A 25023-nucleotide genomic window follows, 5' to 3' on the forward strand; every position below is an offset into this window, starting at 1 on the left:
TTTTTTTCAGTCGCAAAACCTTGCAAAGAGACACCCAAGAGGAGAAACATGGAGGAAAACTTGAAAAGTCAGCACCATCTGTTTCGCCTGGAAGAGCACAGTTAGTTCATTATGTTTCTGTTGACACTAAAAGTTCTTTAAAGCCATTTCTTACACAATGGGCTACTTAATGCTAATCAATGGTGTTCTTACTATTCTCTTAGGCTCATTCTTTATTGTTAAGTAGCATTCCATGGTATGGATGTACCATAGTTTAATTACCCACCTATTGAGGGAAATTTTAGTTTTTTGCAGTTTTGGGCGATTAACAATAAAATAGCTATGAACAGTCATATACAAGTTTTGTATGGATATAAGTTTTTCATTTCTCTAAGATCAATGCCCAGTTTCTGGCACATATAGTAATCATATGTTTAGCTTTTTAAGAAATTGCCAGATTCTTCCAGAGTGGCTGTACCATTTTACGTTCCCACTAGCAATGTATGAGACTCAGTTTCTTCTTTGCCAGTATTTGCTATTGGCGTGTATTTTTAACCGTTCTTAAAAATATGTACTGATGTCTCATTGTGGTCTTAGCATTTTCCTAATGATTAATGATGTTGAACATTTTTTATGAGCTTATCGTCATCTGTATATGTTCTTCAATGAAATGTCTCTGTATGTCTTTTGTTCATTTTCCAATCAGATCATTTGTGTTTTTTTTTAATGTTGAGTTTTGAGAATTCTTTATGGTATTCTTGGTTGGATATGTAGTTTGCATAAATTTGCATACATTTCTCCTCTCTGTTACTTGTCTTTTCATCCTTTTAGATAGAACAAGTTTTTAATTTTGATGAAGTTCAGTTTATCATTTTTTTTTTTTATGGATTGTGCTTTTGATGTCATGTCTAAGAACTTGTCATGAAACTCCTAGTATGAAAATGATCTTTTTTTCTAAAAGTTTTGATAGTTTTACCTTGTACAGTAAAGGCTGTGATCCATTTTGAGTTAATTTTATATAAAGAGTCTAGTTATTCCAGCACCATTTAATGGAAAGGCTGTCTATTGGATTGCTTTTGCATCTTTGTCAAAAATATGTTGAGTGTATGTACGTGGTTCTATTTCTGGTTCTCTGTGATGGTTAGTTCATCTTTTATATCTAGCCCTTCGTCAATACCCACATATCTTGATTACTGTAGCTGTATAGTAAATCTTGAAGTCTGGAAAGTGATTCTTCTCACTTTCTTTTTTCAAAAATTGTTTTAGATATTCTAGTTCCTTTCCTTTCTACATAAACTTAAAATAATCTTGCTATATCTACAGAAACATTTACTGTAGATTTGATGGAAATTGCATTAAACCTCTGTCAATTTTGGGAAATTGGAATCATAACTATGTACAGTCTTCTAATTCATGAACACTGTGTCTGTCTATTTAGGGCTTTGGTTTCTCTCACTAGCATTTCACAGTTTTCAGCATACATGTCCTCTACAAGTTTTGTTAGATTTGCATCTAAAACTAGAGACTCCACTACTATGTTGAACAGTCATTGGCCAAAGTGGACATCCATGCTTATTCTAGATCTTGGGGGGGGAAACATTCAGTCTTGCACCATTAAGTGTGAGGATAGTACAGATTTTTGTATACATTCTTTATCAAGTTGAGGAAGTTCCCCTCTGTTCTAGATTTTCTGAGAGGTTTCATCACCTATGTATATGTTTCTGAAACAGTAACAGTACAACAGTACAACATGTCCCTGCTGTAGCATGAATATGTTTATTAAATGTTGTTGCTGTTATTGTTCTTAGTAAAAGTGCTGAAAAGATTGAGGAAATTGTTAGTGAAAGCTCCTCAGAGAGTGAAGAAGATGAAGAACCCCCTGATCATCGTCAGGAAGCAAATGCAGATTTGCCATCGGAATATTGGCAAATTCAGAAGCTGGTGAAATATTTAAAGGTAAGACAAATCTTTTGTACTATGTTTGCAATGTTTATGTTAAATCCTTTTTCCAAGACTGTATGTTCTCCTTCCAAGTTTATTGTATGGCTCTTTAAAATAAGGGTAGTAAGCATCCCTAGTTTTAGTTAAGTGTATACAAGAGAAGGCCTAATAACCTTGAGCAGCCAGGTGGCCCTCTCCCTAGCTGGGGAGTAGGCAGTGGGTCATGGCAGCCACCAGATATTGTGACTTGCTACCATTTTTTGCAAATGGTGTTGTGGAAAGAACATGGATTTTGGAAGCTGGACTTAGACTAAATTTTAGGCTGCATGACTAGCAGTGTGGCTATTGAAAAGTTATGGTTTTGAGCCTTATTTTTCTCAACCCACGGAATAATATTAATACCTATCCTATTACGTTAAGGATCGAGAAAACACATATGAAACATGTATAGTGTCTGATGCATTGTAGATGCATAAAATGTGTATTGGCCTATTTCCATTATTCTCTTAAGATCACGTGTGTGTGAAAACATTTTATATAATAACCGACCCACATAATGTTTTATTTAAGTACTTGGATGAGGGCAAATTAAGGAAAATGATTTGCTAAAACCCAGGTTAATATTAATTTCTGATATTGGACAGACGATATTGATAATGTATGGGCCATATCTAAAGCTGTCACCTAGAAATACTTGTAAAAACATTTTGACTTATCTCATGTTTTCCTCCTGCTTTTCCATGTCTTTGGTCAAATCAAGATGGGTATTTGCAGGTGGCTTTGCCTATTATTTAAAGATATTTATGTGACTCCTAAAGTGCTAAAGCATTCTTTCCCTGTGCCTTTACGGTTTTCTCAAGCTGACAGGTAAAATAGCCTAAGTGCACATTTTTGTGAATTCGAGAAAGGCCCTCTGCATGGACACGGCTTTGTAGGCATAAGTCAGCCAAGAAAGGTTTTCTTGCAAGAAAAATATGCCCCTCTCCTCTGATGGTCACAGCTTTAGCTTCAGCTCTCAGAAAAAAAGAGGTGATATGCTTTTCTGAATCTTGAATCCCAAGAAAAACTAGTCAAAAAATTGGGAAAATGGGAAAAAGTGTTCTAATTTTCATTTGAGAATTATAATTTAATCATCATAAAGACTTTACTGGTTTGAAGTAATCCACTGACATCCTTGAAAACAAGAGCAGTTAATTATTTTGATCTTGGTAATCATTCCACAGTGTAGATATATATCAAATCAGCATGTTGTACACTTTAAATAGATACAATTATATTTGCCAATTATTCTTCAATAAAGTTAAAAAAAAAAAAAAAGAAAAGACAAAGACACCACTGAAAGCAGAGTCAAAGGTGAGAGCAGGCATTTCCAAGCTTCAGGACAGGGGCAAGTAGGAGAGAAGTGGTCACAATTGAAACCACCAGGCCACTTGTAGCTGTCACAGTGCTCTAAACTACAGGGTCTGCTGCTACCGGTGAGTCATTCTTGCAAAACTATTAATGAGTTTATATATGTGGTATACTTTATGCAAATCCTATTAGTGGTGTTCCAAGAAAGAACAAATTTGGAAGCAAAATTAGTCATTAAACTTGAACTTTCCACCTGTGATGCTGTGTCGTCTTGTCAAGCATGCTAAGGAGATCTGAATGTTACGTTATTTGGATGTGCTACCCAGTAATGTCTGCTGGCGTTTTTTCAGTGTTTGGATGTTTGCTATTGTATATATATTATGCATTACAATGTGTTCTTTCTTAGTAATTTAACAGAAGAAATGCCAGGAAAAGATGATGTAAATATGTTGTGGAACGCTCCGTTATAAAACCAGAAACTGATCTAAAATCCGAATTAGCAAAAACAACGTCGACTTCAATGGCCAAACCAGAATCAGGGCAAGCGGATAAAGTATTTTTCTTGTTAAAGAAGGAAATGAGCTTATGTGAAGCACACCCTAATGCCCACCTTGGCTGTGCTTTTGGAAGCCTCTGAACAATTTGACCAATGTCAATGTAAAATGAAAGAAAGTTTATTTTTTTACATCGGGAATATTTATCAGGAAACAAAACCTAACATTGTCAGATAGGACAATTAATGCTTGGGCGCTTTAAATTTTTATTTTAAGAATGATAGCTTATAAACAGAAAATATTGTATGTGGTTTTTAAATATTTAAAATGGCTTTTATTTAGCATTTATTTAGCATTAATGTTCCCTGTTTTAGTGTTTTCTGTTATCAAATAAGAGGTGGAGATCGTTTTTACGTGTTACTGCAATATGCAGTTTTTTTTTTTTTTTTTTTTTTTTTGCAGAAAGCCTCTGAAATTTTTAGCATCTCTGTCATGAAGAATGATATTATATCATTGATATAATATTGTTTAATATTATGGAAATTATTCTCTGTTGTGGTCATCATTATTATTTTTAAAAATGTGAGTAAAATTTAGGAAAAAGTATAGAGTAACTTTGATTTCCAGAATTCCTGAGAATTTCTTGGGAATGCTGACTTCTTATTCTGAGTCTTGAAGATTCATATCTGTTGGGAGTTTGGAAATACTAGCCCGGAGCACAGGCTGGAGTTCACGCCCCACAATTCTGCACCCCTGCTGACAGGTCTCTTCATGCACAAATCATGCAGTCAGCATGGCGGCCCAGCCCAGCATACACAGCAGTGATGTCCATATTCCAGAGGCCTTCCAGGCAGTACCTCTACTCCGTTACTGAACCACAGGGCTGCCCATGATCTCTACTCTTGAAGAGCATGTCATCTGGGGAAAAGACTGTTAGTGGGGAACTTTGTTACCCAGCACTTGGGTGGTTTGAGCCAGATGGGCATTGGTGGTTGTATGTGGTCTTTGAAAGATTTGGAAGAGCCCTAGTGTTTATCCAAAGAACTATGGTCTATTAACCATATTTCATTAGCAAAAGGAAAGAAAGAGTTAAGCATCAGCCAGGCCAGGAGGCAGAATAACAGAGCAGCAGTTAGAAGCATGATCTTCAATGTCAGAAAGACTTAAGATGAGTCAGGACCTGCCACTTACTAGCTCAGTGGCCTTGGGGGAGTTGACTGACCAATCTAGGCTTTACTTTCCTCTTTGGTCAAGATGACAGAATAAAAGTTCCCACATTTTAAGATTATTATGAAAATTAAGTGAAATCCAACACATGGAAAGTATTGGCAATAATAATTTATGTTACTTATTATAACATAGGCAATGCATGGTGTGGTCTTACTGACTTACACAGAGGGCCCTCAGCTTTTACTTTAGGCTTTCTAGCAACCAGCAAAAGGAGAGAAATACCGTTGAGTTAATACAGTGAGGGAAAGACTCTTACCACCATGAGATAGAAATAACCCAGTTGCCAATGAGTGTAACTGATCTTGGGGCTAAGAGCAGAAAGAATTTTCTCCTTGAAGACTTAGCAGGGCAGACTGTGAGTGAGGTAGTGAACTGCCTCTTCAATAATATCCTCCCAGTGAACATGGCAAAGGGGTTCTTAAAATAGTGTAATTATTGAATAACTATCTTGAGTTTTTCAGCTGTTTAGGGTAAGTCCCTATAATCTAGGCCAAAAAGGGATGCACTGTTTCTGTCCCAGAATGGCTAAGGAAAACATTTATTGATGAAGTGCTACTTAAGCTCACACAAGTTCTTCATCAATAAATCATGTGCAAATGTGATACTTTTGGCCAGACAGTAAATTGCTTGGAATTATTATAGTTCCCACAGGTAAATATTCTTAGCATAGCCAATAAAAGAAAAAGTATATCTAGCAATGATTTCAAGGTTTTGACGCAGATAAATGTCTTATATGGAGACACAAAAGGATATTAAAAGTCTGTGAAATGCAAAATTGAACGTCTGTAGGTAATCTCATAATAAATAACCTGACATTTTAATTTATAAAATTATGCCTTAAATGTAGACTTAAACTAGCAGAGGAATATTAATGTTGACCTGACTTTCTACTTACAATTTTCCAAGTACAGCAATGTCTGTGATTGTTGAAAAAAAAAATTTGATGAGCTCATTAATACCCAAACAGGTCAATGAACTATAGCTTATTATTTATCCAGACTTATGAGCTCAGATCTTGGCATGTAAGTAAAGGGAGTTAGTATTTAATTATTTGGCCTTGATACACGTTCATTACATCTTACAAATTTTATATATGTATATATTTTTTAATCTGGATTTTTAGAACACAATTCAATTTTAAACTAATGAACATTTTGCATTTTTACTCACCAACCTTCCAACTTCTTTTTTTCTACATAGCCAAGGACTCTGTACCCCAATTCTAAACGAAGCAGTGAACCCCCTTCAGCGACCTTAGTGAGAAGCACTTGAATTCTGCCTCCTGCCATCATTATGGTTCATCGTGTCTGTGTCATCAGCTGCTCCTTGAGTGGCGAGACCTTATTCAATGTATTTCTGTGTCTTGCAGAGTGTCTTGCTGTGAGCACAGGCTTGCCTCCCCGCCCTCTGCCCAGAAGGTATGATGGGGGAGGATGACACTCTTGAAGGGCTTGGCTGTGCTGTTCTTCACGCCCAGGTCCTCGAGAGCTGTCTTTCCTCCTCCTCAGCCAGAGCCGTTCCTTCCGCCGCTGTCATCTTTCCCTGCCTTCTTTTATTCTCCTCTGCCTTTTCTTGCTCCCTTTCTCCTTGTAAATATACTATTCTTACCCCATTTGCTAGCTTTGTATGGATATTATTTTCTCCTCTGGTCAGGATTCCTTCAAAATCTTGCAGTTAAAATATTTTCCTTTGGCCCAGTTCCAATGAGTCGGGGAGACGGTTTTTGAGGTGTATGCTCTACACTAATTCTGTACATCTCTAAAAATATAGAAGTTTCACTCATTTCTAAATAAGGCATGTGGAGAACTCTTTTGTCAAATAGGAGGAGCACTGAATGATTATTAGCAACAACTATGACAATACCATAAATTAATAGAAATGGATTCTCTTTAGTAACATGAGACAAAAGGCCGTAGAGATCTGCATTTCACACCTGTCAGTGTAAGTATCCTTAACGCCAAGAACGAATTTCTGGATGGAAGGCTGGAGGCATGTCGCAGTCCATTTCTGTGTGGCTTGGGGTTGGATTGGGTTTGGAATTTAATACTACAGGATCAGAAAATCCAAGAGAAAATTGAGACTAAAGTGATAGCAAGAAAATGGTTGGTAAGCTGTTAGGTAGTTTGGAGGGATCTCAGAGCCTGGGTCTAGAATCAGACTTTATCTCCCCTATGAGCGTTTCCCAGGGCTGTCCCCTGAGGATAAACTGTACCATCCTGGTATCGACCCCAAGCTCAGCTGAGATATTAGCAGGCAGGTTGAAGACTTGAAGTGCTTCATTGGGCTGGTCTCTTTCCTGAGTATTTGTCTCAATAATGGAGGAATCTAAGGCTAATCCCCAGGGTCATTTCTCCAGTTACAACTCCTCCCTGCCGATGTCTGTTTCAGGACCTGGGATTTTGATCAGAGTCCACCTGGGGGTGTGGGAGGATGAACGCATTGATTACAAAAGCTGAGTCTAGCAGCAGGTGTTATGCAAAATGAATCTGGGTGGGAAGAGATGGAGGCCGGTGACAAGGGAGTTGTGTTTATGGTGAGGGTCTGTTGGGGGATTAGAACAAGATCATGTCTCCAGTAGCAACAAAGAAATGACCAAGCAAAAGCGAAAGCCAATTTGTGATGAAGGTTTGGTTTAGGACAGATTGAATTTGAGGAGAGTAAACGGTTCAAATAGACATGCTCATGCAGTAGTTGGAAATAAAGGACTGAAACTCAAATTAGTCGTTAGAAATGAAACTGTGCCTCTTCAGGAGCCACCAGATGAGTGAGACCGAGGAGAGAGTATGAACCTTGTGGGCCTGTTTTGTTCTTTAATTTATGATGGACTGTGGCTTAATAGCTAATCGGAGAGTTGCTGCCTCTCCCTTGAGTTAGTACAACTGAGGCAATACTTTTTGGATCAAAAAATTCCAGTGTTAAACTGGAAGTCTTTCTTTAAATGTTGGTTTGCCATCCTATAAGCAGATTACATCATGGGCTTTAAAAAAAATCTTTGGCAATTTTGGTAACTAGCTTGTAGACACGAAAGATTAATTAAAGGAAGATAAATAATTGGGAAAGTTCGAAGCAAAAAGACAAAAAAGGTCTATTTTTAAGGTGAGTTTCCTTCCAAGTGAAAGCTCTTATCACTAAAACTGTGAGGAGCTAGATGTGAAGCCTGGGGAGACTGAGGGCTTTTTAATGTAAATTCACAAATGTGGTGTCAGTCTTGAAAGTGATACAGAGGCAGTCCTTACTCCCATGTTCTGGGGGGATGGCGATGGTATCCGAACCATCACTCAGCGGGAAATGTCTGCTGTAGGCTGCTGGGTGGCAGCTTATAATGACGGCTGGGCATTTATCCCCTCTCCCCACACAGATGTGTTGGTGAGGGGTAGTGCCTAATTTGTTCATTCTGTATGATCAGATTTGTAAAACACTGGTGTTGACCTCACTTCTCATATGAGCCGGGGGTCTTGCTAGTTGTTCTCCTGTTCTGTCATGTACCCACAAATTCAGAATTCTCAGGCCATGTAAAGGTTAAGGTGCTGGGTGGTTCTCCCTGCTTGGCCTGGACCAGGACTCTCCAGAGTGATAACTAAAAGGCAGTCGCAGCAGAAAGCCCATGATGTTTCCCAGGAAACGGTTGGGGCTCCTTTCCGTGGCACGGTTTGAATTTCCGGTCTGGAGCAGGGATTCTCAGCTGTGATATTCTCATATTTGAAAACTTGGGTTAAAGACTACTTTCTTTCATTCATTCATTCATTCATTCATTCATTCATTGTTAGTTTCAGGTACACAGTACAATGGTTAGACATTTATGTAATTTGTGAAGTGATTCCCCTGATTGTTCTAGCACCCACTTGGCACTACACATAGCCGTGATAATATTGACTATATTCTCTATGCTGTATTCTACGTCCTCATCACTGTTTTATAACTACTAATTTGTGCTTCTTCATCCCTTTATGGTGCTCAGTTCCTTAATCTTCCACGAAGTGAGCACACACACCCTCCCACACCCACCCTTGACTGGTTAAAGAGTTCTGAGTGGTCACAGGGAGTCGCAGGCGTACCCATTGTGCTTCACTTTATTGTGCTTCACGGATGTTGCATTTTTTACAAATTGAAGGCAAGACCCTCCACCGGCAGAAATGGAGGACTTGCTGTATGGCGAGACTTTAATGCGGTGGTCTGGAACTGAAACCACAGCACCTCCAAGGTATTCCTCAAATAGGTCTATGATTTTTCATCGCAAGAATTTGATGTACTTTGCAATCAATTACAGTTAATTAAATTCCTTCCCCATTACTTGGACTTTGGGTATAGAGTGGCAGGTACTGTGATTCTTGTTTCATTGTGGAAAAGCTGAGAAATACTTCACTCCTGGCCACACAGAAGGCGGCGTGAGGCCAGGCTTCTGTCTTTACTACCGGTTGCCTGGTTATCCTGTCCCGCTGTCAAGAACTTCAAGGGCCGGGGGTGCTGCAGGCTTTGCTGTGGGACGTTCCTATGTTCTATCTTGTTGTTGTTTTTTTTTTTTCCCCTCATTTCTGTAAGAGGCTAACTAAACAGAACAGAAAACCCTTGTTAAAGAAATTCAATAGTCATTTTTGGAGGCAGTATGAGAGTGCTCTTTTGCTAGTTTTTTACTTAAAGAAATGGAGAGAAACACCGTACTGTGTTATTCTTGTTGAAAAGAATCTTTCAAAAAATGGAAAAAAGTGGTCTCTGTTTATGCACCCAGATAAACTCCACTAGTTAGAAAGAAAGATTATTACCATTTTCCTGAGATACATTCTTTAAGACATATGTTGTTACATTGACGTGGGTTAACTTAAAAAAAAAAAAAAACAAAAAAAGACTCTGACAAAGAGTAGGAGAGCTTTTATACTTAAAAAAAAAAAACTTACCTGTCAGATATCATATTTTAAATTCCATCATCCAACCAAATTTCTACCCATTAGTTTACATTTATATTTTCTTAACTAATTAGGTGTAAGAAATGAACACCTTTTAAATACTTGGATTACTTGAGATGTGTTACTTGTATGTTTATATTGCCCACAAAAAAAAAAAAAGAATTCATCCTCTTTGATTTTTATTACAAAAGAGATGGTGGAAGTGTTGGCTTCTCTCATCTCCACAGGGAAATCTGTACTCCCAAAATAAAATAATAACTTTTTCAGTTTTTGAGCTTTAAAATCTCCTTCCTTTTGGCTATTATAAATAAATGAAAGTGGAGAAAAATCAAAGGTAATTTGATGAGGATGATAATACAATGCTAGTGAACCATAAGTTTATGCCACCTCTAGCTAGCATTATGCAACCACATCAACTTAACTCCTGAAAAATGACAATTTAAAAAATCTCAGAGGCAGTCTCTTAAGCTTTAACTCATTCATTCATTCATGAATGCACACTGTGAACTAGCCCAGCTAGAGCATAATTATATGATACACACTGCCTATCTAGCGATTCATAAGATTTTTGATTGGAAAGAATTTTGATATCTAAGGCAGTTTTATGTAATGATATGAAAATGTAATAGATATTTCCAAGGTATTAGCTGCCTGATGTATTTGCAGCCACACCATTTTTTTTGTTCCTCAAAGTATGCTTCCCCTTCAAATTTATTTGAGAGGCTAAAAATAGTGAAGTAAAATAGTATTGCTTAGCTCCCAGTTAATATAATGCATCAGGCTGCTTTACTTTTTGTTCTAAAAACACATATTCATATCTTGTTATAGAAGTTTGAATGCTGAAGAAATTCCAAAGGAGTAGCAGAGGTACCAGATTTGGTATAAATGATCTTTCATTTTACACATGAATCTATAATCTGTTGTAATCATTATTAGAAACTGCATGTTTATAGGACAAATATTAAACTCCATGTCCCTTTTTGGTCTATTAGCCTCTGAGATTCCTACTGGCAAGGGCTGTGACACTCTTCCCAGCTTTTGGGTGGTGTGGCTGTCTGGTTGTGGCCTCTTAATATTTCTGCGACATGTAGGGTATAACAGAAGCATATGTTCCTCTTCTGGTCCTTTTCTTATTCCTTTTTGAATTTAACATCTCCAAATATTGTAAAATGCATTAGCATATGCTCATTGTAAATATTCAAGCCATGCAAAATAATGAAAGTGAAAGCTCCCTTCCAGATGTTTCTGTTTATATACATTTATAATTTTTTATACATAAAATGAAGTCATACTATTCTACATTTTTCTTTTTATATTTAATGTTACATCTTGGTGATCTTTCATGCCTCTTTGAGTCCCTTAAATTGCTACATCGTATTTCATTATATGTGTATATCAATAATTGAACAGTTCTTTTTCGATAACTCGTTAGGTCATCTCCCAGATCATTTTTTGTTGCTACAGCAGTGCAGTAGCAAATATGTTTATGTATTCTTTGGCTATGGACACTATTTCTGTAGGATAGATTCTTTGAAATGGAATTACTTGGGTCAAAGAGTATACATTTAAAATGTTGGTAGTTCTAATGGGGAGTTGTTTTTCAATGGGTACAATGTTTCAGTTTTGCAAGATGAGTAAGTTCTAGAGATCTGCTGTATAACATAAGTGCCTATATGTAACAATATTGTATCGTGCCCTTAAAAAAATTCAGAGGGTAGCTCTCATGTTAAGTGGTAATTCCGCAAAAAGTGGGAGACATAAGGAAACTTTTGGAGGTGATGGATATGTTTGTTACCTTGACTGATAGTAAAAAATCAACCTATTATTGATGGCTTCAAAGGTGTGTGCGTATTTCCAAGCTCACCAACTTGTATACATTAAAGATGTGCAGTTTTTTGTTTATCAATTATACTTCAATAAAGCTATTTTAATAAACAAAAAATATATGCACGGTAAAGTTTGAGAAGTACTACATTATTATTTTTTTTTAATTTAAAGGGAAATACTGAAAAGTAATAAATCAACTAAGCTGGATTCTATAAAAAACTTTTTGTTTGATACTCTCTACAGAAAGCAAACATCAGTATACATTCTATTAGTAAAATACCAAAGGGTTTCAACCCTTATTACAGAATGAAATCAGCCAGACTTTTAAAAACAAACAAACAAAAAAAACCAACAAAAACCTCAATGCCCAGATACCATTTGTGGGAAGTTTTAACTGAATTTGTCTGGAAAGGGTTCGGCCATTAATAGCCTTTAATCTCTCCCCAGGGTCTGAGACTTGTTCATCTAGGAATGAGATTCACTGTTATAAATTCTTACTAATCTGCAATATATATTGGCCAATTCTGATAAGGGAAAAATGTGTCTTGTATAAATTTGCTTATTCCTGATTTCTAGTAAGGTTAATAATTTTTTTTCAAATGTCAGTAGCCATTGTACTGTACAATTTGCCTGTTTTTCCGTGTGGTTCTTTGTCTTTGGTTCTCAATGCAAATTAATCTTTCATTATATTATTTGCAGATCTTTTGTCATGTCTTTTTATCTACTCTTTGTTATGAGTTTTAAAATTGTATGTTAATAAATATATCAACTATTTTTTTTAGTGGCTTATGGGTTTTGTGTCTTGAGAGTAAGAAAGGTTCTTCTGAAGCCATTCTAAGACAACAGAAATGGTTTCTATTTTCTTCTGGTAGTAGCTTTTTGAAAAAGTTCAGGTCCTTAATCCATTTGGATTTATGTGTAGTGAGAGGTGGTATCTAACTTTACTTTTCTTCTCTAGATGGATAGTTGTATCAACACAGATTATTGGTTTGTCCACTCTTAAATGATTTGAGAGCATCTACCTTTAACGAATCCTGTAGTCTCACATGTGAGAGTTTGTTTCTGGATCTGTCTCTGTTATGATGATTTATTTGGATGTTCCAAAGCCAATTCCATGCTGTTTTAATTGCTGTAGCTTTGGTATAGTTTAATAACTGATTTACCAGAGAGTTTTCTTTAAAAAATTTAAAACTACTTTTTGCATATTTTGTATTCCAGGTCATATTTAGAATGAGTTGAGAATTAATTTTAAAAAAAGAAACAACTCAAAAACTGCCATTGAGACTTTGGTTGGTTTGCATGAATTTATAAATTACTATTGGATAAACTGCAATTTTAATAACATTCAGCTATCCTATTTAGGAAAATAGTATAACCATTTATTTATTTAATTCTTTGCATACTTTAGTAAAAACTTAATTGCTTTTTTTCCCATATATTTCCATTTCTTGTGAGATTTTTGTTATTATTTTGCTGATATTGTCATGGGAACATTTTCAGATTATACATTTCTATTTGTTATTCTTAGTGTATGGAAAGTTACTTATTTTTTTGAATGTTGTCCTTGTATCTAGCCACTCGACTGAGCTATTTTTAGTAATTATCATAATTGTCCAGTTCATTCTTCTACTCTTTTTAGGAAGACAGTTATATTTGGTACAGATTTTTTCTCATTGTAATAACTAGAATATTCCAATAAGTTGTCAATGTCTGTCAATGTTCCATGGCTATTGAAAAAGAATGTGTAGGGAAACCTTGCATCGTCCTCCGTCTATTCTGAATAAGAATTCTCAGCAAGCCTGTAATATAACAGTCTGAGTCAAATTCCTTTTTTCTCCTGGAACAGTCTTTTCTCATTTTCCTTCCTGGAGTTCTCTGAGTCTCATCTCTTGAGCCTTAGGTTTATGAGCGTTGAATCATCGGTATAAAATCGTTTTGCAAATAAACAGAAGGCAAGGCAATATATTTTACCGCCTTGACTTACGTGGCCATGTGCCACTCACTCTGAGCACTGACTGTTCGCCGTTTCTGACCTCGGGAGGTGATGAGCACCTGTAAGCCAAAGCTCCATGGCGGGTGCCAGGCCCTGCATCGTCATTAACAGACAGTCACTGGCAGGCACTCGCTTTGCTTGCTCTCTGAGTGGCGTGTTCGGAGGAAAATATGCTAAGAACATAGAAAGCCAGCTGGATGGCTGCGTGATGGTTGTGTCACCTCACCAGGTTTTGCCTGCCGACTCTTGATTGCAGACACTGGGGGACAGGAAAAGAGAGGCCTGTGTTCCGAGTCGCTCCTCTGCCTGCTGCTTTGTCTCGCTGTCGTCACGTGGGGCTCTGACAGCAGGCTGTGACTTCCTGTCCCTATGAGTGTGCTGCCCATCAGTTCCATCTACTAGCTTTGTAGTATCCTTTTCTGAACCAAGTTCCTCGAATTCTTTCTGACACACACTAAATCACATCGGCCTCCGGATCCGAGTCACCCCCTTCTTTATCCCCTTCTCTGCGTAGCTGCAGTAACCTGATGTCCACGCTTGCCCCTTCCAGCCAGGGGCCTCTTCAACAGAACGGTCTTTTAAAAATATACTCAGTTCATGTTAGTCTTTCCCCTCCCTCTCCCCAGAAAAACAACTGCCCTTGACTCTTTCCTGTCAATCTTCAACAAAGATTAAAATTCTCAACCCTGCCGATGGGCCCAGCAGGGCGCATTGCCCACCCTGGTTGTCTTGGGTCACCCTGCCACCCACTGTCTGGGTCTCAGCCGCACTGGCTGCCTTTAGGTCTTCCACACGCCATGCTCCACGTCACTGTAGGGCTTTGCCCGTACTGTTTCTGCCGACTGCTGGGCCTTCCATCAGTTCCCTGCTCCATCAGGAAGAGCTCCTACTCTTTGTCCAGACCTCAGTCCAAACATAAGGTCCTCGGGCAGAACTTCCCTAATGCCCCTGGCCTGGTTAAAGGCCCTATTGTGGGCCTTTGTCGCCCCATGCCCTTCTCCCTTATAGCCCTTTGCATAGTTTTCATGTATTTGAATGGGCTTAAAAAAAAAATGAAAATCTTTCTTCTTCGCTAAACTGTAAGCTCCATAAAGACAAAGACCATGTCTGTTTCTATTTACCTGGATGTCCCAGGGGCCTAGCGTTGAACTCAGTGACTAGTTAGTGTGTAAATTTGTCGAGTGGAAGAGCATAAAAATGATTTGAGGCAGCTTGCTTCCTGATTTGATCTTGGATACATTCTTCATCTAAACTTAGTAAATATTTATTCCTTATCAAGCAGTAAGGGGGTTTGGGAGTGGGTATTGCTCTGTATACCAAATAATGTAATACATTTTTATTTCAAAGATTTTATTTAAAACAATGAATAACATTATTTAGAAAAATATCCTCTGTTCATCTTGTCTTTCAAAAAGAAATTTTGAGAAAAGTAAGAGAAAGCATCATTCATTTAACCTTTGCGTGTTTAAAAACTGATTATGCACATGAACAAATGCCTCCTGGTCATAAAAGGGAATGTGAGCTGCAAAATATCTGAAGGTGGGCAGAGCCAGGAGATGTCTGAGAAGAAGCAGGGGCAGGAAGACAACTAGCAAAAGAATTGCATTAATTTAAGGAATGGAAAAGCTTATTGGAAGCATTCTTCAAAAACCCTTCAGAAGCTTGTAAAATAACATTTTACTATGTTTTCTCCAGCTCTTAAAAACCTCACAAATACAAATGCATTATAAAATGAGAAAATAAAGATGGGCAATTAATTACATTCTCCAGGGAGATTTAATTAAAAAAGGAGTGTATTTGCACTGCTTCTCCACGGTTAGATGTTTATGGCATCTGGGAAAGGAGAACGAACATTTGAAAGTTTTTTGACATAGCTGGTATTTAAAGGATAGCAATTGGCTAACATTTGAGGCTCTGTATGTTGAATATTTTGGCTCCCATCCTCTGGTATTCATTCTGAAAGATTTATAATCCTTCGGGGAGTGTGGTCAGTGACAAGGGTAGAACTAAATCCTGAAATGTGGAAAAACTAACTTTCCCTAATATAAAACTGTTCTAAAAAAAAAATCCCTCAAGCTTATGAATATGTTTCCAGATTTTCAGAAAAGCTCTTAATTTACAGAATTCTTTTTTTTTTTCTATCAGGATCTAACTTCTTAATGATAAATGTAAATTTTCCATCCTTTGGCTTCAAAACGGGCCTAGAGATAATTCAGAAAAATACAGAATCTTACCTTTTGAGCATCCGCTGCAAGTGCATGACTGTTAAAAAATTGAGGTCATCGGTCGTAGTGTAAACAATGAAATAAAGCTCCAAGGATAGACATAGTCTACAGAAAGAGAAAAATTGAGAGACCTTAAAATGAAATAGGAAGCGATGATTGTGCTGAGTGTATAAGGGTAAAATTGCTACCAAAGAAAATAAAATGCAAGAATAGCAGTCAGGAAGGTCCTTGATCATGTACAACTGAATGTTGGGACAGTACACTCTTCTTTAAGGAGCTGGGCCTGTGGCATGGGAACTCTAGGCTTGACTCAGGCATGACATGGCTGTCCGACATCTCGCTTTCTAGCCAAGCTTGACCCTGAAGCCACTGCCTAAGGCACTCGCTCTACTTGAAGCTCTGGGTTTGCATTTTCAACCTTTTAAATGCCGGAACCTGGGTTAGTTCCTTCAGGTACCCCACAGGAAATTTCTACCTCCTTTTAACTATTTAAATTCAGAAAAATGATTCGTTTAATGAATCATTTTGTTTTTTACTTGCTTTTCTTTATTCTTCATTGTTTAATTAACGATGGGTAACATTTAGATTCTTCTTTATGGTTTACAAAATATCTGCCATCTTTTTTTCTAGAAGAGGCATCAGAAATGCTAGCATGTGGGGGTCCTGTGCCCCCCCCCCATGAGGGAGTTTATGAAACTGACTAATACATAGAGGGCTTATTATTTTATGTTTCAAAACCAACTGTAGGAAAGTTAGTGCTGTTAAAATCTCTCCTAATACTAAGAAAAGGACACTAAGAACTGCAGGAATAAAACTTACTTTAAATGTAAATAATAAAATTAAGGCTATTGTCATTCTAAACTTAATTTCGAACATAGAGGACAGTCTGGATAATCCAGAAGGAAAATTAATATAAAATTAATTTAACAGAAATACAGAAATTGTCAGTGGTGTCACCACAGGATAGTGGTTCATAACAGTTTTAGAGATCTGGAGGGAATTTTCTGGAAAGGAGAGGGAAGGCCGAAGTCTAAACCTTTCCAATTTCACTTTTGCTGCTCACCTTCTACGAATCCCATTTCAGTGTCTTATTTGAAAAGTAACATATTGTATTCAATTCACAAGAGGATTTGAGTACATGCTATGGAGGGGGATGGGCAGCTTGAATATCATTTCCATTTTTTGTGCTAAGTCTGTATGTTATCTATATGTACACATATATAATGGATATGGCAATATAAAGTAATGATTAGCAAATGCAAATAAACAATTTATCGACATCTTCCCTCAAAAAAGAGAAAGTCTATTTTTTTTTTTTTATGCCCTTGGTCCTATGTTTTGAGGTAGAAATCCGAGACAAGACTCTTTTATGACCACATTTTACAAAAATAGTTTATTCTTAGCTACATTAGAAATATTGCTTTTGTGCCTTATGAACTATTTTAGTGCTTATACTGGAACTCTTATTCGCCAGCTAGTCTTAACAGCAGTAGAAGTAATATGTACTACGCCATGTTCTTCAGAAGATTTTCAAGGTATTAATGATCAGTGGCCATTGCTTACGAATTCGTGCCCTGAATTCTGATTTTAATTTCCTGGCAGGGCAGTTTCACTGATCAATCATTAAATTTTAAAAACTCTCTCAGATTGTTTTACCTTGAAGGAGCAGTTCCGCACTGTTCTTTACATGCGGTGATTAGGTAAACATTGATTCACGTGAGTATTTCTCGCATTTGGGCCAGCAGTTCGCTCATGGCAGTGAAGCTTTATTTTCCTCCTCTTCAGCCTTCCACCACATCATCTCCAGATCTTAACGGAATAGCCTCATCTTTCACACCCCCTACAGCCCTTACTCCACTTTCCCTTGGCTTCAGTATGGATTGTTTCACTGCCTCCCACATGGTTTCCCTTCTTCCAGGTTTTCCCTGTTCCAAACATACATACATTCATAAGAACATATGTACATGCGTTCATGCTAAGAACACATGTACATTTGTAAGAGCACACATATACATACATATGCACATAAGATGATACCTGCATCTGTAAGAACATACATGTGCATGCACATACATACAAATATAAGAACATATGTACATCTGTAAGAAGAATTTTCAGACATGATTTGCATGCCGCAGTACAGTGGGCGAGAACTGTAGGGACCACTTGTCACCTCTGCGTAAAACTTACATTCCTCAGTGGCTCTCTCAAGGCTGGCCCCTTGACTCTATTTAATACACTAAGACTGCCTCATGTTGTAGCTGCTTAAAGCAGACCGACCATCTTTAAATGTTGACTCTTTATTGGAATAATGTTTTATGACGCTCTGTACAGCTTTCTTATACTTTAGCTCCACACGATTCATTTAACACATTATAACCCACACGGAGAACTTGAATAAAGTGTAATGTGCCGTGTGTATGGGGAGATACATTTCCCAGTTCATGGATTTATAATGGCTTAGTACATTTCTATGGGAGGGTGATCCTATTTAATCTGTCTGTGGCACTGTGTCTTCATAGGGAGGAAATCAGACCGCTACAGTGATTGCATTGTGTTCAATGAAGGATTTCAACTTAGCACAAGAGACCTGCCAGTTGGCAATCAGGGATGTTGGAGGCCTTGAAGTTTTAATCAATTTACTTGATACAGATGAAGTCAAATGTAAGGTGAGTGCTTTGTCATAGTGGGTGAGGAACCTTGTTCTTACTTCTCGTGGTTCACTCCTTAGTGCTAGGTGTCTGCCGCGCCTGCTGCCTGATTCTCTTGTTTCTGTGCTGTTCTTACTGATAACCTGCTGCTTCTACTGACAGCTGTTCTTCTCATCTCTCTGCTTTTCTTCTTTCTCTTCTGGTTCTTTTTCCTTAGTATGTGCTTTTTGAATGATGAGTATTTATATATACACATATAAATGATATATTTTCATTTATATATTCATATATAAAATTATATGTTTATATATAAAAATATATGTGTGTATATATAAAATATGTTTATATATAACTATATATATATTACACAGATATATATATACACACTCACACACACATATATATATAATTGAAGGAAAATACGGAGGCTATGTGTAACACCTGGGAGTAGAATTGGGGAAGGATTTCTAGTTGACTTGGAATTTTTAAAAATAAAGCGCAAGTTCTGTAGTAAGCACTCAATTCATCTGTAACATTTTTTCTCCTTTAGATTGGTTCATTAAAAATCCTGAAGGAAATCAGTCATAATCCTCAAATCAGACGTAATATTGTTGACCTTGGGGGCTTACCAATTATGGTTAATATACTTGATTCTCCACATAAGAGTCTGAAATGTTTGGCAGCTGAGACAATTGCGAATGTTGCCAAGTTTAAAAGAGCCCGGCGGGCAGTGAGACATCATGGGGGCATCACCAAACTAGTGAGTACCACCGACGTCGTCATCAGCACACCAGCTGTCACCGGGATGTCGGCTCCCTGCTGTCCTGCCTGGCCACTCCCGGACATTAAATAACCACGGGAGTGTTCTGGGAAAAGTCTTTTGGTATACCATGTCCTTGAAAATTATTTTTGTATATTTATATTAGCAAGTGGCTAAAAAACATGTTCAACATTATTTTGCAAGGAAATACAAATTTAAAAAAAAATAGATGTAATTTTACATTTACTATTACATTGGTGGGGATATACTTGTCTGTGTGTGTGTGTGCGTGCGCACGCACGCACGCATGCGGTGTTGGTGATGGGCGGTGAGAGCCTGTGCAGTGCATAGCAGGTTGATAGCTCTTGACCTCTGATGTGGTGACCTCACCATGAGGATTGTCCCCAAGGAGACAGAGCTGCAGATACTTATTCATCTCATTGTTACTTCTAAGAGCGACGACTGAAAACAGCACGTTTTACAGTATGGAATAAGTCAAATAGTTTGCAGTATACCTATAAGAAATATCTATTTTCAGCTATTAGTGTATTTTGGAAGTTTATTTAATAACAAGGAACAAATGTGTATTTAATGTTATATAAACCATAACAGGATTAAAAATTGATGGTATCTATGGTCTCAATTTTTAAAGACCTACCTAACAAATACAGAAAAGACATTTGAAATAATTGAAAATTGAAAATTGTTCACAGGGGTTTGATCTGAGGTGATTACCAAATTTTTTTTTCTATTTTACCACATTTGCCAGTTTGTTGTAGAAGTATTACTTTTATAATCAGAAAAAAAAAGATTATTTCAATAACTATCGCTGAAAGAAAAAACTCTCCTCAACACCCTTGCATGGCAGGAAAGACCTTAATAAAGTGTAACATAGAAATGCACTTCTAACCTCCTAGCTAAGGATCAACAGATACTGTGTCTCTCTCTCAGCTTCTGCTATACTGGATGTCACCACTTCTGTATTTTAAGTTCCTTAAGATGAGAAACTTAACTTATTCATCTTAGTGTCATCCATAGAATTTAGTACCATTCCTTACACATATAAAATGTTAATCATAATACAGATTTAGCAGGATATTCACACGGTCTCAAAATATCATACTTATTATATGAAATTACTTATTAAGAACAGAAGAGATAGTTGTATTTTTTTTTCCTGTGGGGAAATCTAGTGTACGCTATCATAAAGTGATCAAATTTAGCATCATCAATAACAGGATAAACTGACACTAAGTGCCTCCTAATGGGCGCACTGGGAAGTACGGCATCCCTTTGTGGAATATTCTGGCCAAAAATGTTTAACCTGAATTCAACCATGAAGAAACAATCAGACAGATTCAGACTCAGGCAGTTTTTAAATGATCTGACCTGGACTCTTCGAAATTTCTAGGTCATAAAAAACAAAAACAGGAAAAGGCAGGGAAAATATTCCAAATTAAAAGTAATATAACCAATAGATTAAATCTATACAATAGATGTTGGATCAGATAAATTCTATAAATAAATTTTCCCCCCAAAAGGGGAAAAATAATGTGAATACATGCACAGTAAAATGTGTTCAGAAATTTACTGAGACTCTTTGTTTTCATTTGTAATCTGTAGAGCAATGTAAATGATAATTACATGCTTTAAAAATTAAGATGGATTTATATATGGATAGATGAATGAATGATGCTTAGCTATGTGATAAAACAAATATGGCAGAATGTTAATTATAGAATCTAGTTGGTGGGTGTATGGATATTGCTGTGTAATGGCTATATAATTCTTTCACCTTTTGTATATGTTTACAAAATTTTATAATAAAATTTTGAGGGAAGAGGTAATTATTACTGTGATTGTCATTGTTCTGTGGCTGTCCACTGCAACTACTCCCATTAAATTATAAGAATGAATAACGTCATGTGAAACTAAAATATGTTTTTAGGGGAGTTTTATGCATCACATGTGAAGGCCTAGAATTTGTACGGTTGCGCTAATTTAGTCACGATAATGACACACATTTTAATTTAACTCTAAATAATAGCTGAATCAGGTACAGGAAAGACCAACAATGAATAGACTAATAAAAACTCGTAATTGTTGGGTCGAGAACACATCTGAGAAGGACAGAGATTGGGGATCCACTTTTGTCTGCTAGGTATGTCGGGAGTGGGGTGTGGATGGTAGAGTCCCCAGGGAAAACTGGAAATGAAGGAGATCACCAATGCAGAGATGGATTAGTGGGCTGCTTATGGCATCAGAGCAAGGGCACCAAAGTCAGGATCAGAGCAGGCAGAAGGTCACTGGCCACAGTGAGGTTGGAGCACCTGGATGGAGGTCAATCTCTGGAGAGGCACACCTGATAGAAGACAGAGCAGAAGACCTGAAGTCTGAGTAGGCAGGGAGAATGCATCAGGCATGGGTGTATTGCCGGATCCGGCTCTGTGAGTTCTGTGGCCAGTGTTCATGTTCCTCTGTATGTGTAGCTTACTTGACACTTGCACTGAAGACCATTTCAAACATTTCTTGAAACGTGTGTCAAGTACAGAACTAGCCGGTGGAATTATGATTATAAAAAGAGTATGTTCCTAGATGTGGTTCCATAGTGTAGCGGTTAGCATGTCTGCTTTACACGTACAAGGTCCTGGGTTTGTGCCTCAGTGGAGCCACTGTCTATAGTCTGTGGCCACCCTGAACAAGCCCAATGTCTGATCTTGGAAGCTAAGCAGGGTCGGACCATCATTAGTTGAATGGGAGACCACCTAGGAAGACCAGGTACTGTAGGCAATAATAATAAATATATTTTTTTAAATGTATGTTCCTGACCACAGACACATCACAGTCTCACAGTGGTGGGGGAAAGGGAGATATAAGCAAAAGTATAAATGTAATGGTGGGAGTATTAGGTATTTCATGGAAGTCAATACTGAGAATAGTGTAGGAGAAAAGTTGGGGGTGATCATTCGATCCCACTTGAGGAAGCAAGGTCAAGAGAAACTGGAAAGAAGAGATGTTGCCTTTGCCGAGTCTTGAAAGATGAGTAGGTGTTTGTCAGGCAGACACACCAGGGACAGGCATTTCAGGAAGATGGAGTCGTGTTGGTAAAGGCCCAGAGCTAGAAACAACATTGTGTGTTGAGAAACTACAAGTGGTTTAGTGTGGCCAGACCTAGGGAGAGATAGGCTGCACAGTGAGAGGTGAAGGTGGAGGACCGCGGTGATCACACAGGGCCTTATCCGATGAGCTATGGAGTTTGAACTTCATAGAGATAAGAGGGAATAACTGTAGCCCACAGGTACTTGTAGTCTCTCTACCCTGTGGTCAATCCCATTGTTTTAGAATATCTTCCTCACATTGCGGTACCTGAAGATAGATAAATTCTCCTCACCCCTGTCCTCCTTTGGGTCATAACCAATTAGACCATAGGCGTCCACTTGACTCAACTTGGTTCCACATATCTCTCCCAGGAATTTGAAATTAGGAATCAAAGACTCTACTTAGTCGGGGCTACTCCCCTCTAAACTCGGGATTGGTGGTCGTGATTATGTGGGCAGTATCCATGGAATTTGGCCCGCAGAGAAAGAGGAGAATGGTGTAGACATGTGTTGGATACAGACAGTTCTGGGGGGCTTGCTTTATTTCCTCTTTGGGGCCCCCTGGCATACTGCTACATCCATATAAACTGTCTTTTTTTAAGGTCTCCAGTGACTTTGGTTTTCCAAAGAAAAGGGGATCCTGGCATTCGTGCCGTTAGGCTTGGTTGGTTTCAATAGTGCAGGTGGGGTGTTATGTCAGGGTTTTAAGAGAGTGTGGCCAGTCAGTTCTCATCAGACAGTTCTGATGGCTTTAGGGAGCCTACTTTGCTGAGATGCCGGGCCTGTGGATGCGGTTTACAAATCTAAGTAATTGTTAGAGCCACGTTAGGAAAATACTGTCTTTGCTTTCACTGGCTGCCATGTAGTATGAACGTTAGTTTTTAAGAACATTCTTATTTTTGATTGAGCTGAGCTTGGTAGCAATCCTGTGGCTGTGGGATTAGTCTTTTATTTTAAAGATTCCCACGTATGCCATGTTTGTTCTCGTAGGTTGCTCTTCTCGACTGTGCACAGAACGCCACAGAGCCTGTTCAATCGAGTTTATACGACGAAAGAGACGTGGAAGTGGCCCGCTGTGGGGCGCAGGCGCTGTGGAGCTGCAGTAAGAGCTATGCGAATAAAGAAGCCATCCGCAAGGCGGGGGGCATTCCTTTGCTGGCTCGGTTGCTGAAGACATCTCATGAAAACATGCTGATTCCGGTGGTGGGGACATTGCAAGAATGCGCGTCAGAGGTACCCAGGCCAGCTCCGCTTCCCTTGCCTTTCTCAGCCAAAAAACAGTTTGTAAAGTTACCATGACTGCTAAGGATTTTTCCGCACCAAGAAGTCAGTATCCCATTACAAAGAGATCAAAATACTAATAGCACATTAATTAAATTGTTATCTGTGTGATTTTTTTTTTGAACATATTGACTAAGTTCTCTTATTGTTATACCCTTATATTAACCTTGGGCTTTAATGTATTTACTTAGAAAGTTTATTTATGTAATTATTAATAAATGTAAATACTTAAGTGTGTACATTATGTACATAATAAATATTTAAACTCATATTCCTAGGAAAACTACCGAGCTGCAATCAAAGCAGAAAGGATAATTGAAAATCTAGTAAAGAACCTAAATAGTGAGAATGAGCAACTGCAGGAGCATTGCGCCATGGCCATCTACCAGGTACAGGGGACCCTCCACGCAGTCCTGGTGGTCTTCATGTAGGTGGAGGCACCGCTTCTAAACATAAGGCCTCATTCTTTAGGATGGAACTCAGGAATCTGCATTTTCTCCAAGATCCTCCCGGGATTTTCATGCACACATAGGTCTGAGAACTATTGTCTTGTGCTAGTGACAGATGCCTGTAAATTTCAGAGAGCAACCTGCTTCAACCTGTCTGATTATTTGCAATTCTATAAGACACATGTATCTTTGTCTGCTAAAATGACTTAGTTAGTATAAGATAGCTAAATATGTGTATGACGCCTCTATATTGCTTTTCATATATCCCAATCAAACACAGTGGTCTTGGAAAATCTATCTCCTACCAAGACAAGGTGGATGAATGAGTGCAAGTGTGTGTGTGTGTGTTCCTGTTTTATCTGTTTTTTAATTTATTTACTTTAATCTTTGTTAACTTAATATGGGTTATAACTTTCATAGTGCAGGATATCTTCAAATAACATTGTTTCATTCAACATTATTTCATTATAATGTTGATGAGATGCTGTAGTAACTTAACTCTTAGCCTATGGTAAAATTGATTTTGTTATACGGCATTTCACTTCAGGTCACAGAACCTGTCGATGATGTTAGGTGAGGACTTATTGTATGCCAGAAAGCAGATTAAAATGGTAAAGGGGAAGAAAAGATGGCCTCGATAAATTAGTATATGGCTGGTTACTGGCCAAGCCAGCTTCTGTCTAATCAGAATAGATTTCCTAGAGAAATGCATTTTAAAATATGCAAAGTGAGAGTGCATCGAAAAGATAGAGAAGAGGTTCATGTCAGTAGAAGGTTGTATTAGCTTGCTGCGGCTGCCATAACAAAACATCATGCACTGGTGGCTTAAATGCCTGGTGGATAT

The 25023-nt window shown here is 37.9% G+C and overlaps 1 protein-coding gene across 7 annotated transcripts in view; it reads left to right on the top strand.

Moving 5' to 3' along the window:
- ODAD2 (outer dynein arm docking complex subunit 2) overlaps window positions 1-25023 on the top strand; it is a 135944-nt gene that overhangs the window by 25443 nt on the left and 85478 nt on the right. For 6 of the 7 annotated variants that reach the window (XM_016160769.2, XM_016160766.2, XM_016160768.2 and 3 more), the window contains 6 exons: window positions 11-100; window positions 1788-1935; window positions 18463-18609; window positions 19142-19351; window positions 23440-23682; window positions 24009-24119. In XM_016160769.2, the coding sequence (XP_016016255.1) occupies window positions 11-100; window positions 1788-1935; window positions 18463-18609; window positions 19142-19351; window positions 23440-23682; window positions 24009-24119 (949 nt within the window). The remainder of the gene's footprint in view (window positions 1-10; window positions 101-1787; window positions 1936-18462; window positions 18610-19141; window positions 19352-23439; window positions 23683-24008; window positions 24120-25023) is intronic. The other variant, XM_016160770.2, reaches the window with a different exon arrangement.

Source organism: Rousettus aegyptiacus, unplaced genomic scaffold (genome assembly GCF_014176215.1).
Source record: "Rousettus aegyptiacus isolate mRouAeg1 unplaced genomic scaffold, mRouAeg1.p scaffold_m13_p_10, whole genome shotgun sequence".
Classification (NCBI taxonomy): domain Eukaryota; kingdom Metazoa; phylum Chordata; class Mammalia; order Chiroptera; family Pteropodidae; genus Rousettus; species Rousettus aegyptiacus.